Source organism: Notolepis coatsorum (assembly GCF_963971535.1).
Source record: "Notolepis coatsorum genome assembly, chromosome: 6".
In the NCBI taxonomy this organism is placed as follows: domain Eukaryota; kingdom Metazoa; phylum Chordata; class Actinopteri; order Aulopiformes; family Paralepididae; genus Notolepis; species Notolepis coatsorum.
The window spans coordinates 72,360,750-72,378,676 of record NC_140170.1 but is presented as its reverse complement, the minus strand read 5'-3'; the positions used below and the strand labels follow the sequence as shown (position 1 = coordinate 72,378,676).

At 42.5% G+C, this 17,927-nt stretch overlaps 1 protein-coding gene across 1 annotated transcript; it reads right to left on the bottom strand.

Moving 5' to 3' along the window:
• Positions 1 to 3,982: 3,982 nt before the first annotated feature.
• On the bottom strand, positions 3,983 to 15,798 carry tsfm (Ts translation elongation factor, mitochondrial). Its single transcript, XM_084317337.1, has 6 exons — positions 15,667 to 15,798; positions 11,574 to 11,726; positions 9,197 to 9,325; positions 6,484 to 6,606; positions 5,709 to 5,790; positions 3,983 to 4,588 (listed from the first exon to the last, which is right to left on the bottom strand). Exons 1-6 carry the CDS (start codon positions 15,712 to 15,714, stop codon positions 4,194 to 4,196), a joined length of 930 nt encoding a protein of 309 aa, XP_084173463.1. The 5' UTR covers positions 15,715 to 15,798; the 3' UTR covers positions 3,983 to 4,193.
• Positions 15,799 to 17,927: the final 2,129 nt, after the last annotated feature.

The following is a 17,927-nucleotide window of genomic DNA, read 5'->3' as shown; positions in this document are numbered from 1 at the left end:
AATGGGTACAATACAGTACAGCTCAATACACACAATTATTAAGGGGATGCAGACCAGAGAAAGGTGGGGTGGGGTGGGGGGAGGGGGTAACTGTACATTGAATTATCGACAAAACCTTACTTGGTCCAAGAAGAGGGTCTCGTGTATTATTGGGTTAGGACATTTACTGTACATTGGAGGGGGTTGTGTTAGGATATTTACAGGGGCCAGTTTCTAATTGCAGTCTCTCATAGGTGTTCTTTGGGAGTGGTTTTGAAAGTGGGTAGTGATTCACATTCCTTTACAGGGTATTCTTGTTTACCAGAGAGGAGATCCGGTACAAGAATCGAGTTTGTTGGTTGACTTTTTTTTTATTACATTGGATGCCATTTTGTCACAGGAAAGATTTGCCTCTAGGATGGAACCTAGGTATGTAATTTCATCTTTCCTTGTGACAATATTGTCACCCACTGTAACTGAGAAGCCGTCGGTCTTGCTGAGTTTGTTATTTGAACCGAAAGAGAATGACAACCCCATCCCTCTCCTACAGGTAAGGGATATATAATACATGTGTATGTGCTAACCTGTTGGTAATTCACAGCCTGGCAATCACACACACCTATTCAGGTGTGTCAGGAGGAGGAGTCATACCTGAGCTCAGAGAGAGACGAGATGGTAGAGGTAAACGGTACTCTATCCCCCCTCCCTCACAGTGAGCTGTGGTGTTCCACAAGGAAGCATACTAGGACCGCTACTGTTCCTAATTTATGCAAATGACATGTCGTCAGCCTGTGAGTGCAACTTGTTCCTGTTTGCGGACGACTCAGCCCTGCTGGTCTCTGACAAGAACAAGTTGCAGGTTGAAAAACCCACTCAGTTACAGTGGGTGACAATATTGTCACAAGGAAAGACGAAATTACCTACCTGGGTTCCATCCTAGAGGCAAATCTTTCCTGTGACAAAATGGCATCCAATGTAATAAAAAAAGTCAACCAACGAACTAGATTCTTGTACCGGATCTCCTCTCTGGTAAACAAGAATACCCTGAAGACTCTGGCAGGAGCACTCATTCAAGGTTACTACGACTATGCTTGCACCTCATGGTACCAAAGCACCTCAAAGGCGCTAAAAACAAGATTACAAACATCACAAAACAAACTGGTCAGACTACTACTTGACCTTACCCCCAGAACCCACCTCACCCCTGCCCACTTTGACAACCTAGGATGGCTTAGAGTAGACGACAGAGTACAGCAACTTGCAATGGGCCTGGTCTACAAGATAATAATAATAATAATAATAATAATAATAATAATAATAATAATAATAATAATAATAATAATAATAATAATAATAATAATAATAATAATAATAATAATAATAATAATAATAATAATAATAATAATAATACATCTATTTTATATAGCGCTTTTCCAGGTGCTCAAAGACGCTTCACATGGGCAGGAGAGACAAACTATGGCAAAAAAAAAAAAAAAAAAAAAGATACACTATACGACTAAGGTACCCATGTACATGTCGAAATACTTCCAAAAGGTCAGTGAATACCACAACCACTACACCAGAGGAAGCTCAACAAATCATGTTAAACCCAGATTCGGCTCAAACAAGGGACTAAACACGTTTAGCAATTATGCCACATCAATGTGGAACGCCCTACCCAAAGCTGTAAAGGAATGTGAATCCATACCCATATTCAAAACCGCTCTTAAAGAGCACCTACGGGAGGCTGCAATTCGAAACTGGCCACCGTAAATGCCCAAACCCCCCACCACCTCCTAATAGACAGTCTCCTCCCCACTGCATGTATATATTCTCTCCCCGCCGTATGTATATTTCTCTCCCACCCACCCACCCCCTCCTAATGTACAGTCTCCTCCCCACCGTATGTATATTTCTCTCCCACCCACCCACCCCCTCCTAATGTACAGTCCCCTCCCCATCATATGTATATACTCTGTCAGGATCTATGGGTAACAGTGCTGTATATTTGAATACCGTTTATGTCACAAATGTATCAGTACTAAATACCTGTATGTCCCTATGCCATAAATGTCATGTATGTTGTGTATGTCATAAATGTCAATATGAATTGAAAATGGGGGACCTTGATGTAAACAAGACAAACGTCTTTCGCTGGTCTGCATCCCCTTAACAATTGTGTGTATTGAGCCGTACTGTATTGTACCCATTCTGCAATCTGTTAAATAAAGTTTTCATTCATTCATTCATTCACTCAAAGGCTATAGGACTGGCTTCTCCATAGTCTCCCCCCTCTCCTCCAAGCTGGCCATGAGTTTTTGTTTGTTCGATTCTCACCTTATCACTTGCATACACCACACTGACTCATCCATGCAATCACTACATCACTGATATTACGGATCCACTCAAGCCTTTAATTCTTTTTTTGTAAATAGTTTCATTCGTTAATTTAATTACTTTCTTTAAATCCTCAAGTACTTGTGTGGTCTCCCTTGTTTTGTCTGTACCCTGAGCATGGTTCATGACACTAGTTACGCTGCTGGCCAGTATGACTACCATAGTGCCTTTATACCTGTATCACTGTACATATTAACACTACAACTCTGTACATACATCTGATTAGCACTATTACCCAGCTGTGGGTAGGGCGTTCCACATTGATGTGGCATAATTGCGAAACGTGTTTAGTCCCTTGTTTGAGCCGAATCTGGGTTTAACATGATTTGTGGAGCTACCTCTGGTGTTGTGGTCGTGGTATTCACTGACCTTTGGGAAGTATTTTGACATGTACATGGGTACCTTAGTCGTGTAGTGTATATTGTAGACCAGGCCCATTGCAAGTTGCTGTACTCTGTCGTCTACTCTAAGCCATCCTAGGTAGTCAAAGTGGGCAGGGGTGAGGTGGGTTCTAGGAGTAAGGCCAAGCAGTAGTCTGACCAGTTTGTTTTGTGATGTTTGTAATCTTGTTTTTAGCGCCTTTGGTACCATGAGGTGCAAGCAAAGTCGTAGTACCCTTGAATGAGTGCTCCTGCCAGAGTCTTCAGGGTATTCTTGTTTACCAGAGAGGAGATCCGGCACAAGAATCGAGTTCATTGGTTGACTTTTTTTTATTACATTGATGCCATTTTGTCACAGGAAAGATTTACCTCTAGGATGGAACCTAGGTATGTAATTTCATCTTTCCTTGTGACAATATTGTCACCCACTGTAACTGAGAAGCCGTCGGTCTTGCTGAGTTTGTTATTTGAACCGAAAGAGAATGAAACCCCATCCCTCTCCTACAGGTAAGGGATATATAATACATGTGTATGTGCTAACCTGTTGGTCATTCACAGCCTGGCAATCACTCATACCTGAGCTCAAAGGCTATAGGACTGGCTTCTCCATAGTCTCCCCCCTCTCCTCCAAGCTGGCCATGAGTTTTTGTTTGTTCGATTCTCACCTTATCACTTGCATACACCACACTGACTCATCCATGCAATCACTACATCACTGATATTACTGATCCACTCAAGTCTTTAATTCTTTTTTTGTAAATAGTTTCATTCGTTAATTTAATTACTTTCTTTAAATCCTCAACTACTTGTGTGGTCTCCCTTGTTTTGTCTGTACCGTGAGCATGGTTCATGACACTAGTTACGCTGCTGGCCAGTATGATATGTATCATAGTGCCTTTATACCTGTATCACTGTACATATTAACACTACAACTCTGTACATACATCTGATTAGCACTATTACCCAATAGTAATTTTTTTTTTTTAATATATTGTATACCCAGTTTAATCACCTGTACATTGTATATTTCTGTTGCACTTTACAGTTACATTTGCACTCTGGCTGGATGCCAAACTTATTTTCGTTGTACAGTACCTGTGCTGTATAACGACAATACATTTGAATCTAATCGAATCTATCCATTATTTTTAAACAAATATCAAATATGCATGTACTTTATCTGTTGAACAAAACCAGGTCATTCAGAAAATGAAGGGACTCGTACGTAGCTCAAGATATTTTATTATTGGACGTTTCAAAACCTGGGGTGATTTCACACCAACAGCATGGTTTGTGTGGTGTGCTTACATCAGGCTTCTGAATTCATCGTGACAACACTGTTCAAACTGTGGGCATGTGCACCTCATTAGGAACTAAACACAGACGACAGAATCAACTGAAGACAAATAAACGGTCTCTCCTCTCCTCCTCCCCCCCTCACTGGTCGCCCTCGCCACACTTAAACCTGACAAAGTCCAGCACTCTGGCCTCCTGCTCGCGGAGGAACTCGGCCACGGTCCTGCTGGGGTCTGGGAGGAAGGTCTGGGGCAGCAGGCGCGTCTCGCTGTCGCCGCAGGGCAGGTCTTCCGCGTTGCCCAGGGACACGGGAGCCTCGCCCACAATGTGCAGCCCCAGCTTGTGGCCCAGAGCCCCCTGAGCGCCGTCCTTCCCGCCCTGGAACACGACCAGGGCGCCGTACCTCCCCATGGCCATGTCGGCCTGGCCGTGCACGGCGCCGTGCACGGCGCCGTGCACGTAGGAGCCGATGTGCCAGTCGGCGGGGACGCCCACCGCTACCGCCCTCCTCAGTGACATGTTCTCCCCTAGACGACCTGCGAGGAGAGAAGAGGAGAGGAGGGGAGAGGAGAGGACAATGGTAGATCATTCAAACAGTGCCGTTGTATTGAATTAATCAATACAACACAGGTTTCATTATTCAGCAGAATGCTCTTAAGAGCCTGATATTCAATGATAACCCTCTTTTGAAACATTTCCAAACAGTCAAGGTCACCTTTATTGATATAGTACATTTAAAACCAACCGAAGTTGCACCAAAGTGCTTCACAGTACAAAGAGACAGACACATTCAAAATACAATATAAAATGCACAAGTCAATGCAATACAATAAATACACTAAATAGTCACAATAGGACCAGGGATGTATGGCTTAACAACCTCAAAAAGCCAATGAAAACAAGTGATTTTTCAGCCGCAACGTAAAATCTCTAGGGTCTGGGCAGAGCGAATTTGTAGTGGCAGACTATTCCACAACTCAGCGGCAGCCACCGCAAAAGATCAGTGTTGGTTTTATGCAGTCAAACACGTGAGTGTACTGTGAAAGTCACCTAAAGCATCCAATTTGTTACACATCAACAAATGCACGAGGCTTAAATTAAGTTGAACCTTTAGTAATCCCCTTGGGGGAAATTCATCCTCTGCATTTGATCCATCCTAACTATTTAGGAGCAGTGTGCAGCCACACACAGTGTGGCGCCCGGGGACCAACTCCAGCTGTAATGCCAGTATCTTGGTCAAGGACAACGGCAGGAAACCTAGCATGTCTTTTGCTGTGGGAGGAAACCGGAGCACCAGAGAAACCCACGCAAACACAGGGAGAACATGCAAACTAACAAAATAATCATGATTACATTTTTTTTTTTATCTCTTAGTTGTACAAGTTTTATTTGAAGTGTTATGATATTGTAAGAAAGGGGCAGGACTAGATAAGCTGTGCTTCCTTCTGCCTCTTCCTCTCAAACTCATCCTTGTTTGTGTTTCTATGGATGAAGATAGACTCATTTGTTTATGTTTACATTTAGTCTTTACTGTGATTTGTATGTTTGTTGTGTTCGAGATAAATGAAGATCAAATCAAATCAAAACAGAATATTGCTATAATGGACCAGCCCTATCATGAGCACATCTTCATGAGAGTGACTCATAGCTACTGACCTATGGTGAGGGCCAGCTGGTCAGCTAGTGATGTTCCTTCACACACACTCAGTTTAGTCAGTACATCACCTGCCAGCATACTCTGGAACAGAGAAGGTTGAGCAGAATTAGAGAAACAAGGTCACGGTACAAAGGCATTACAGCTCATGTAGAACGATGGCTTCTCTCAGTGGAGCTGCCTATGTATTTATTCAAAAGGTGCTATAGATCAAATTCAGCCACTAGATGTCGCACTAGAGCACCAGCATGTCATTTATCCAATCCTGTGCAGTTGGGAGGGGATACATGCAAGGGATTGCACGCAACATGTAAACAACAACATTCATTGTGGACCCGACAACATTTTTTAAATGATAAATTCATGATCAATCATTTTTTAAATAAAAAGTAATACTTTTATTTTGCACATTTCTAAAAAACTGTGGATGTATTGTTATTAATAAAAATTCATATCATATATCAGATATCATAAAGCTCAACATGATATGTATTCTCAGTGTCCAGGTGAAATGTGGCAAGAATATACAGTAGATCCTTTTTTTACTGTCTGTAAAAAGGACAATTATGGCATTTTGGGAAGCGTGTGTACGTTTCAGAAGTCTCGGGGGACAGTCTGCACAAAACCCCATGTCGTCAGAGCGAGTGCCTTCATCCAGAATGTCCCCGGTATCTCTTTCCAAAAGACAAGCGCACGGTTTGGTCTCAGCAGCAGAGTTTTGCCTGCAAAGACGCTGATCGATGAGGAAAAGAGTGCATCCGTTTGTGTGGTCCGTACCTTGACGTATCGCGCCTCTCCCTGGGCTTTACTCCGGTGGTGAGCCATGGTGGCAAACGCTACGTCCTTAACTAGCTGTTGGAACTTCTCATTGCGGGCAACGAAGTCCGTCTCACAGTTTACCTGCAGAGGGAAGGAGATGAACACATCAAAACACTTGTGAATGCCATGACTTTATAAGATAAGATAAGATATTCCTTTATTGATTTCCTTGGAGAAATTCAGGCGTCATAGCAGAATGGGGGAGGGGGGAGGAGGTACAGGTATGGGCAGGGTAATAGTAGAAAGACATACATATAGGCAATACAATGATAGTAAAGATAAAACTAAGCAGTGTAAACAATATAATTAGAATAGAATAGAAATACTTTTAATGGATTTTTAATTAACTCTGAATACAAGCATATGAGCAAATAAACAGTTTAATCAAAGGTGCAGATGAGGGCCTGTGTACCCCATCAGTTATATTTAGGGCTGTCCCCGACTAAGGATTTGGATGGTCGACAATGATAGGCCAAAATTTGGTCGGCTGTGGGGGGTGCTTAATGTCTGAAGGCTTCTTGTCCTCTGCAAAAGCATGTAATTGGTCCACTGATGGATACATCTTGATATTTATCTAGTCTGTGTGTTCATTAGATGGGTGAAATCCTCTTTCAGTGCCTCTGTGCCTGTTTTCGTAGGCAGTTAGCCTCTGGCATGCGTGCCATTAGCGTTAGCCACGCTTCTAGGCCTCTTTTCTTTTGGAAAGAATGATAAAAAAATAAATAATAATAATAATAATTTTTATAAAAATATATATATACTTTTTTTTGTATTCGACTAAGAGGTTGGCAGTCGACTACGGCTCCTTTCAACCGATTAGTCGACTAATCGACTAATAGGGGTCAGCCATAGTTATATTATATGTAACAATAAATATGGTCTTAAATAACACTTAGAATCTGAATATATACTATGAGTAAGTAAGGTATACAGTATACACAGGTGCAGTATACATAAGGTATCATGTACAAGCAAACCATGCAAAGATATCGTAATTAAATGGAGACAGACTAACTGAATGAATGAATGAATGAATGAAAACTTTAACAGATTGCAGAATGGGTACAATACAGTACGGCTCAATACATACAATTGTTAAGGGGATGCAGACCTGAGAAAGACGTTTGTCTTGTTTCCATCAGGGTCCCCCATTTTCAATTCATATAGACATTTATGACATACACAACATACATGACATTTATGGCATAGGGATAGGTATTTAGTACTGATACATTTGTGACATAAGCGGTATTCAAATATACAGTACTGTTACCCCTAGATCCTGACAGAGTATATACATATGATGGGGAGGGGACTGTACATTAGGAGGGGGTGGGTGGGTGGGAGGGAAATATACATACGGCGGGGAGGGAATATATACATGCGGTGGGGAGGAGACTGTCTATTAGGAGGTGGTGGGGGTTTTGGGCATTTACGGTGGCCAGTTTCGAATTGCAGCCTCCCGTAGGTGCTCTTTAAGAGCGGTTTTGAATGTGGGCAGGGATTCACATTCCTTTACAGCTTTGGGTAGGGCGTTCCACATTGTTGTGGCATAATTGCGAAACGTGTTTAGTCCCTTGTTTGAGCCGAATCTGGGTTTAACATGATTTGTTGAGCTTCCTCTGGTGTAGTGGTTGTGGTATTCACTGACCTTTGGGAAGTATTTTGACATGTACATGGGCACCCCGGTCGTATAGTGTATCTTGTAGACCAGGCCCATTGCAAGTTGCTGTACTCTGTCGTCTACTCTAAGCCATCCTAGGTTGGCAAAGTGGGCAGGGGTGAGGTGGGTTCTGGGGTTCAGGTCAAGTAGTAGTCTGACCAGTTTGTTTTGTGATGTTTGTAATTTTGTTTTAAGCGCCTTTGAGGTGCTTTGGTACCATGAGGTGCACGCATAGTCATAGTACCCTTGAATGAGTGCTCCTGCCAGAGTCTTCAGGGTATTCTTGTTTACCAGAGAGGAGATCCGGTACAAGAATCTAGTTCGTTGGTTGACTTTTTTTATTACATTGGATGCCATTTTGTCACAGGAAAGATTTGCCTCTAGGATGGAACCCAGGTAGGTAATTTCGTCTTTCCTTGTGACAATATTGTCACCCACTGTAACTGAGAATCCGTCGGTCTTGCTACTGGCATAGCAAGACCGACTACTGGCATAGTAAACATGGAGACAAACTAACTGGCATAGTAAACATGGAGACAGACTAACTGACATAGTAAACATGGAGACAGACTAACTGACATAGTAAACATGGAGACAGACTAACTGACATAGTAAACATGGAGACAGAATAACTGACATAGTAAACATGGAGACAGACTAACTGACATAGTAAACCTGTGACTGTATCATCATTTAAATAACTAGGACCGTGTCATGATTTATTGGGCTTCGAAGCTTCAGTAGTAATTATCACTGAATAATCAAAGCTTCATTCCTCCCGAGCCGAAGCTTCAGTGTGGTGGGTTAATGAGAGCCATGTGTTTTCTGAAAGTTCTTATGACGTCCTTGACTGAGAAGAACTGATTTTCAAAATGGATTTGGATTATTATTATAGCATTTATAATGCTGATCAATTCGAATAGTGATTTTGACTTGGATGTTGGGGTTCAGTCCTACAAACCCCTCTCCTTCATCCTACATCTACAGGCTCCTGCGCCATGACCTCACCTCCACCATCACGGCTGCCTTGTCGCCCACAAACACACCGATCAGGCCTTCTTTGGCCTTCCGACCCTCCACCTTGCTTGCTTTGGCCCAGCCCTCCTTCTGCGCCTCTTCGTTTAACCAGCTCTCTGCCTGAGGTTTAGACGAGACAGAAAAAGACTGTAAGCTGCACACAATCTATACATCAAATGAGTCAAATCACTTTGTTGACAATTGTCTGTGCAATCCTTTTGCTCTTTAGTAGCGACATCAAATTAGGTTGATACAGTAGTAAGGATCCAATGAAATACAGACACATCATTAATACATTTAATTTGTTCTGTTCACGGTAATGCACAGTTCCATACAAGAAAAAAATTATTTCATAATCAAAGCACCTCTCAATTTGCACATTCCATGAGGAAATCTTAGCCTGCCCCTTACTCAAAACAATAAATAAACAATAGAAATAGATGGTCAGGGACCTGGGCTTGAACTATGACCTCTGCCAGTGGGTCTTGGACTTCCTGACGGGCAGACCCCAGGTGGTAAGAGCCGGCAACTGCACCTCCTCATCCATCACGCTCAACATAGGGGCCCCCCAGGGCTGTGTTCTGAGCCCCCTCCTCTACTCCCTGTACACACATGACTGCGTAGCACAGCGGAACAACAACACCATCATCAAATTTGCTGATGACACAGTAGTGGTGGGCGTGATCTCTGCCAACGACGAAAGGGCCTACCTGGAAGAGGTAGAGAACCTGTCACAGTGGTGTCAGGAGAACTGCCTCTCCCTGAACGTCAGCAAAACAAAAGATGATTGTGGACTTCAGGAGGTCGGGGGTCAAGGACTACAGCCCCCTCAGCATCGACGGGGCACCGGTTGAGAGAGTGAACAGTTTCAAGTACCTCGGAGCCCACATATCCGAGGACTTGACATGGACCACACACATTGACAGTGTTGTGAAGAAGGCACGACAACGCCTCTACTTCCTCAGGCGCCTAAGGAAGTTCCAAGTCAGTCAGAAGATCCTTAGGAACTTCTACTCATGTACAATAGAGAGCATCCTGACCGGCAACATCACCTCCTGGTTTGGGAATAGCACTGCACAAGACCGTAGCAGACTACAAAGAGTGACACGTTCAGCCGAACGCACAATTGGAGGGGGGCTTCCCACCCTCCAGAACATTTACAACAAGCGGTGCAAGGGGAAGGCTAAGAGAATTATTAAGGACTCGAGCCACCCGAACAACTGCCTCTTTGAACTGCTGCGGTCAGGCAAGCGATACCGGAGTCTTAAGGCGAGCACAGAAAGACTCAGAAGAAGCTTCTATCCCCAGGCCATCAGGCTGCTAAACGAACAATAATCACTATGCAACAACCATCAAATGCACACAGCACACACACCCACACGCACACACTCACTCAAACAAACAACACACTGCAGCACCCACTCTCCACACTTTAGATCACACAAACACACTTACACTTTATATTTATTGATAAAGGATTTGCACTACAACTCGTACACCTACTGTGAATTGTACCTAAATTGCACCTCGTCCCATTTCTCCATTTCTGCCTTGCACTATATAGTATTGTATATTAGTACACTGCACAGTATTGTATATTGTATGGTAACTACGTCTATTCTGCATCGAACATTGTACATATGTCTAAACTGAACACTGTGACCTCATTTTTTTTTACTTCTAATTTTACTATGTTATTTTATTTCATACTTATCTTGTCTTGCACAGTCTCTGGAGCGCAACAGTAAGAAGCATTTTGTATAAAAGTATTCTGTACTTCTGTATGACAACTATTAAAGAAACTTGAAACTTGAAACTTGGTCTGTCAGTTACACATATACTTACAATGATATGAGAAAAAATTTAATCATACGGAAAGCTATTACCCATCAACTTCATAAAGTCCATTGTTCTTTCTTTATACATTTTCTTGAACTGAAAGATATTTGTACAACTTTTTAAATCATTCTATAGAGAATTCCACAGTTTTACACCACATACTGAAATACAGATCTGCTTTAAAGTAGTCCTACATACTGATGCTTAAAGGTTCAACTTAAACTTTGTAAAAGATTACGAAAAAAAGAAAATGTAAAAGAAGGGTGCCTTGATTTTTGTATCAAGGCAAGAATGACTTGGAACCCACATGTCTGGACTGGTATGGTGCTTTAACCTAGTGTGTACCTGAATTTGTACTAAAACTCTTACTCTGTATTGGCCAATATGGGTGGTGGGTGGGGGAGGGGTGGGTGGGTGGGTGGGGGAGGCAGGAGGCCTCCGCTCTGGCTGGCATCATGTCAACTCTCTAGTAATGAGATTGGATATTTGAGACGTAGTAATTGTGTGCAAAGAAAATGTAGGGAGTTACCTTTGTGATGTCATTGTCAAACTTCTCCAGTGCTTTCTTACAGTTAATGAAGGTGTAGCCCGTGCTCTTCCGTAGTTTCATCAAGAGGGCTTTCTCTGTCGCCAGCAGCTGACATCCTGTGTGTAAGGACTGCACATGCTGACTGAAACACGCCTGGAGGAGGAGACATGGAGACATCAATAGTGTGGTATTATCAGGAGGTGACATGGAGAGATCAATAGTGTGGTATTATCAGGAGTTGACATGGAGAGATAAATAGTGTGGTATTATCAGGAGGTGACATGGAGAGATCAATAGTGTGGTATTATCAGGAGGTGACATGGAGAGATCAATTGATTGATTGAAAAGTTTATTAACAGATTGCAGAATGGGTACAGTACAGTACAGCTCAATACATACAATTGTTAAGGGGATGCAGACCAGAGAAAGACTTTCGTCTTGTTTACATCAGGGTCCCCCATTTTCAATTCATCATAACATATATGACATACATGACATACAGATAGACAGCAGTGCTACATCTATACATTTATGACAGTGTGGTATTATCAGGAGGTGACATGGAGAGATCAATAGTGTGGTATTATCAAAGTCTATTCTCAGCCCTCGCTCCACAACTAATCTAATAATCTACCAAAGGTAAAGGCTCAACTATGGGAAGAGCAACTGGCCCAGCAGCCATAGGGCAGGCAATCAGATGCCAGGGCTAGAGTAGACAGGGGGTACTGGAACTCTAGTTCTTCCTAGTAGGCTATATTATGTGCTGTGTTTTTATGTGTTTTTATGTCTTCCATCGAGGAGAGGACCACCTTGGAAATAAGTGTTTTAATGAATGCTTTTAGGTGATATCCTCAGGAATACAAATCGGTCATGATATTATTTTTATAATGTGCCAAATACAAATAAAATAATCTAAGGCGGGGGGCGTCTTACTGTCTTTTACCATTACTGTATGTACCTTACCACTATGTACTATGTTACTGTCCTTATACTACTACAGGGTTCCCACGCTTGCCTTGAATTTTTTTTCCATACTACCTCCTGATTTTCCAGGTACCATATTAAGTGATGATCTATAGGCCCCTGAAGTTTTCCGCCCCCATCCGCGCCCCCCCTCCCCTCACACACACAACCCCCTAGGACACCTGACTACTTACTTGATTTAAAAGATGTACCAGTCAAGTCTACATTGTAAATGCTTAGAGATTATGTCTTATTGATAATATCAATGCATGAAATAATGCAACAAGCTGTAGATGAACAACAATTTATTGAACTGGAACACATGAGCACTGGGATTGATATATGTTCTCTCTTCCACTCCTCTCCTATCTCATCCTGTCCTCCTCTCCACACCTCCCCTCGTGTCCGCTCCTGTCTTCTTTTCCTACTCTTCTCAACTCCTCGTAATCATAATCGAAATTAATCGTTGTGAGGTTGCATCGTTTCACCCCTACTACTCTTACTCTGTAAAAGTGTTTGTAAAAGCTTTTGTAAATCAAACTGGTTATCGTTATGAGAGCTAACCAGGGGCGGATTTAGGATTATAGGAGATCCGGAGCTTAGCCCAGATAGGTGCCCGCCTTTTTATTTTTTTTTATTTTTATTTTCTAATTTTTTCTTTTTTTTTGCAGGCAAGCGGCAGATTTTTTTTGAATTTAATTAACCTGTACGTGCAATTTCCTGCAATATAGAGCCTTCAATCTTGACCAATAAAGCTGCTCTTTTCACTATAAAACTCAGTTAACCATAACGTAGTTATGGTTAGATTTATATATTGGGGGGGGGGTATATCATATTTTTCATATGATCAAAAAGTGGTGGAGCAAGAGCATACCTTTGCTCCCCCAAGTTCAATAGTGGGAGAGCAGAGATGCTCCGAATGCTCTTATGGCCAGGCGTCTATGATTCACTGATACAAAGTAAAATAGTGCAGTGCAATAAAATAGTTAGTAAAATAGAATAAAATAATGCAATAGTGCATTGCAATAAAATAGTTATCATCGTATTTTTTCGGGAGGCCGGTAAGGAGTGCATTACAGTAGTCGAGTTGGCTTGAAATAAAGGCATGGATCTGGTTTTCAGCGTCCTTTTGATTTATAAATGCTATGTTTCTAAGGTGGAAGAATTAAGTTTTTGTCAACTTGTTGATTGTGATTTAAAGCTTAGGTCTGAGTCTACCATGACACCAAGACTTAACTCACTCAAATACAGTTAGCAGCTGGATAGACCACAGATGGAAATGAGCTTCTGCTAAATCTGGTGCAAACATATTTTCATGTAACAATGATGAATTGTCAGAAAAAAAAAGAAAAAAAAATTAAATTTTTATTTTTTTTTAAATAGATTCGGGGCTTTTCAGAAAACATTCGGGGCTTGAGCCCAAGTAGCCACCCCCTAGCCCCGCCCCTGGAGCTAACGTTGGCTAGCTACTGTACCTGGTGCTGGCTAACTGGCTCGTTATGAGAGCTAACGTTGGCTAGCTACTGTACCTGGCGCTGGCTAACTGGCTCGTTATGAGAGCTAACGTTGGCTAGCTACTGTACCTGGAGCTGGCTAACTGCCTCGTTATGAGAGCTAACGTTGGTAGCTACTGTACCTGGCGCTGGCTAACTGGCTCGTTATGAGAGCTAACGTTGGCTAGCTACTGTACCTGGCGCTGGCTAACTGGCTCGTTATGAGAGCTAACGTTGGCTAGCTACTGTACCTGGCGCTGGCTAACTGGCTCGTTATGAGAGCTAACGTTGGCTAGCTAGTTAGCAAGATTGCACTGCTTACTAACTAACGTTGATAAACCCAGGTTTACCACACAGTTAAAACACAGCTACTTACATTTGAGGATAAACTTGCATAAGAAGTTTCACTCAAGTTTCACTGTAGATGCCAAGGCTCCATTGGCTCACCAAGCTGCCTGCATCAAATTCCAACATCCAATATACCATATAGGATGCCAAGAGCAGGCTCTACAACATGGGATCATCCATTTCTATCTACAGTAAAAGCTGTTCATGTGTAAAGGGTTTTTATAAACTCATGTTAATTCTGTGCTCAATAGTTAAATTTTATTACACATCATCCAATAAAATTTTCCAGGACAACTGTTTCTATTTCCATGTAATTGGTCACTTTTGCTCAGTTTCCATGCCTTTCCATACCTGGAAAATGAATCCCATGAATCCCATGTTTTCCATGTTTTCCAGGTCCGTGGGAACCCTGTACTACTCAAGACTGTAGCACTCAAGTTCAACACTGTTTGATGAACAATGTTACTGACCCTTAGCTGCCAGAGTTGTACCCTTCCTGCTGACTTGTTGTACACAACTTGTAAGTCACTTTGGATAAAAGTGTCCGCTAAATGACAGCCGACATTGATTGATTGATTGATTGATTGAAAACTTCATTGCAGAATGGGTACAATACAGTACGGCTCAATACACACAACTGCTAAGAGGATGCAGACCAGAAAAATACTTTAGTCTTGTTTACATCAGGCCGGGTCCTCCATTTTCAATTCATCAAGACATTTATGACATACAAGACATATATATATATACAGTACTGTGTAAGAAAAAGAGCCCATAAAAAATATATATACATCTGAAGGGGAAGAAACATTGTGCATTGGAGGGGGTTGGGTGGGTGGGTGCATGGGTGGGGGGCAGTCAAGAGTGTGACCCTGGTCTTTATGAACCCAATGACATTAGGATTCTACATGATGGGAGTTACATGAAACAACTCTATTCATGGATTTAACCAGTAACGTATCTAAATCGATAACCTTTTGTGTTTTGAACAAGTAGGTTATTAATCAGCAACACACTTAGATTAGACCTTCTGAGTTTTCTAAACAACAACGACATGTCAGGACGCTGTACGTTTGTTCAGTTAAATCAAGTTGTACATCTTGTACTGAGAACCAGTCTGGTTGAGCAGCAAAGCAAGTCATGGATGTTATTATTATTCAGTGAAGTGGACAGAATCAGCTGACAGTTAAATCAAGCTTCTGATGACATATCAGCCAGCAGGCTAACTCAAACCTAGCATAACGACAGTAACTGAGTCTCTGGTGCTACATAGTAATTCACTTGCTCACCTTAGACAGCTCTGTTCTAATTGCTCTGAACGCGAAGGTTAATGACATCTCAAGAGTCTCTTTTACAATATTTCTAATATTAATATTCCCCTTTTGAGTCGGAATGTCATTGAGATCCACGCTTGTATGGAAGCCGAGTGTAGCCAAACATCGCGAAACGCTTGCTTTTAGATCAGCGGCAGCGCCCTCTGGAGGACAGGAGAGCGTTTTGCACTTTGGTCCCTTCATCTGATTGATTGATTGAATTGATTGATTGAAAAGTTTATTAACAGATTGCAGAATGGGTACAGTACAGCTCAATACATACAATTGTTAAGAGGATGCAGACCTGAGAAAGACTTTCGTCTTGTTTCCATCAGGGTCCCCCATTTTCAATTCATCATATGACACACACGACATACAGATAGACAGTACTGCTACATCTATACATTTATGACATACCAGATTTTCAAATACAGTACTGTTTGTGATACTAAAAAAATCCAGAAAAAGAGTGTATATACATTTGACATAGAAACTGTGCATTGGGGGAGGTTGGGTAGGTGGGGTGGGATGCATCTAGCTGCAGAACGACAGCCACCCACCCGCTGAGGACCCACCCGCTGAGGACCCACCCGTCCAGGACCCTCGCTTCCATTGTCTGATTTGGGTCACGTGACCGTCCCACCCAATGGCTGAATTGGAGTATTGCACTGCGGGCATTGTCTGATTTGGGTCACGTGACCGTCCCACCCAATGGCTGAATTGGAGCATTGCACTGCGGGATTGATTGATTGATTGATTGATAACTTTATTAACAGATTGCAGAATGGGTACAGTGACCGTCACGATTGATTGATTGAAAACTTTATTAACAGATTGCAGAATGGGTACAGTGACCGTCACAGGCCCGGATTGATTGATTGATTGATTGAAAACTTTATTAACAGATTGCAGAATGGGTACAGTGACCGTCACAGGCCCGGATTGATTGACTGATTGATTGAAAACTTTATTAACAGATTTAACAGATTGCAGAATGGGTACAGTGACCGTCACAGGCCCGGATTGATTGATTGATTGATTGATTGATTGATTGATTGATTGAAAACTTTATTAACAGATTGCAGAATGGGTATAGAGGTGTGATAGGTGTGATAGGTGTGATAGGTGTGATAGGTGTGATAGGTGTGAGAGGTGTGATAGGTGTGATAGGTAACACACCTATCACACCTATCACACCTATCACACCTATCACACCTCTCACACCTATCACATCAATCAATCCGGGCCTGTGACGGTCACTGTACCCATTCTACAATCTGTTAATAAAGTTTTCAATCAATCAATCAATCAATCAATCAATCAATCAATCAATCCGGGCCTGTGACGGTCACTGTACCCATTCTGCAATCTGTTAATAAAGTTTTCAATCAATCAATCAATCAATCAATCAATCAATCCGGGCCTGTGACGGTCACTGTACCCATTCTGCAATCTGTTAATAAAGTTTTCAATCAATCAATCAATCCCGCAGTGCAATACTCCAATTCAGCCATTGGGTGGGACAGTCACGTGACCCAAATCAGCCAATGCCCGCAGTGCAATACTCCAATTCAGCCATTGGGTGGGACGGTCACGTGACCCAAATCAGCCAATGCCCGCAGTGCAATACTCCAATTCAGCCATTGGGTGGGACGGTCACGTGACCCAAATCAGCCAATGGAAGCGAGGGTCCTGGACGGGTGGGTCCTCAGCGGGTGGGTCCTCAGCGGGTGGCGTGAACACTTTAGGCAACCAACTTGCGCTTCCGCGTTTCTCTGATTGGCCTAGCGCCTTCCGCGTTTCTCTGATTGGTTGAGCGCGGCTCCCCCTTAAGCTCCAGGAGAGAGGAGAGAGGCTGAAAACCCGCAGTTCTTGCCTGACTGATGGGAGCCGAATCCCGGATCCGATTTTTCTGATGAATACCCCCAAAACATGGAGGTCCCGAACGCATAGAAGTATTGATTGCGCCGTAACAAATCATTAAAAAAATATACCGTTAACTGGAATATGTTGTGCCTTTACACATATGTTGGATTATGTAATTGGTTTGTCATGACAAACTAATAAAAAATCGCGTGGCTACAACAACACACAGTGACTACATGCGTGTTGTTGTAGCCACCGGGTAAATCGCGATTCTGAGGAGCGCGTCGCGGCTCATGCGCATGCGCGTGCTCGGCCAATCAGAGCAATTCAGAGCAACGCGGACGCGCAAGTTGGTTGCCTAAAGTGTTCAC

Coding starts and splice junctions, on each gene's coding strand:
- tsfm (XM_084317337.1), bottom strand. CDS start 15,714: ATGTCATTAACCTTCGCGTTCAGAGCAATTAGAACAGAGCTGTCTAAG. Junction 6,607..9,196: donor AGGCAGCCGTGATGGTGGAG/GTGAGGTCATGG, acceptor TTCCCTCTGCAG/GTAAACTGTGAGACGGACTT. Junction 4,589..5,708: donor CCAGCTGGCCCTCACCATAG/GTCAGTAGCTAT, acceptor CTCTCCTCGCAG/GTCGTCTAGGGGAGAACATG.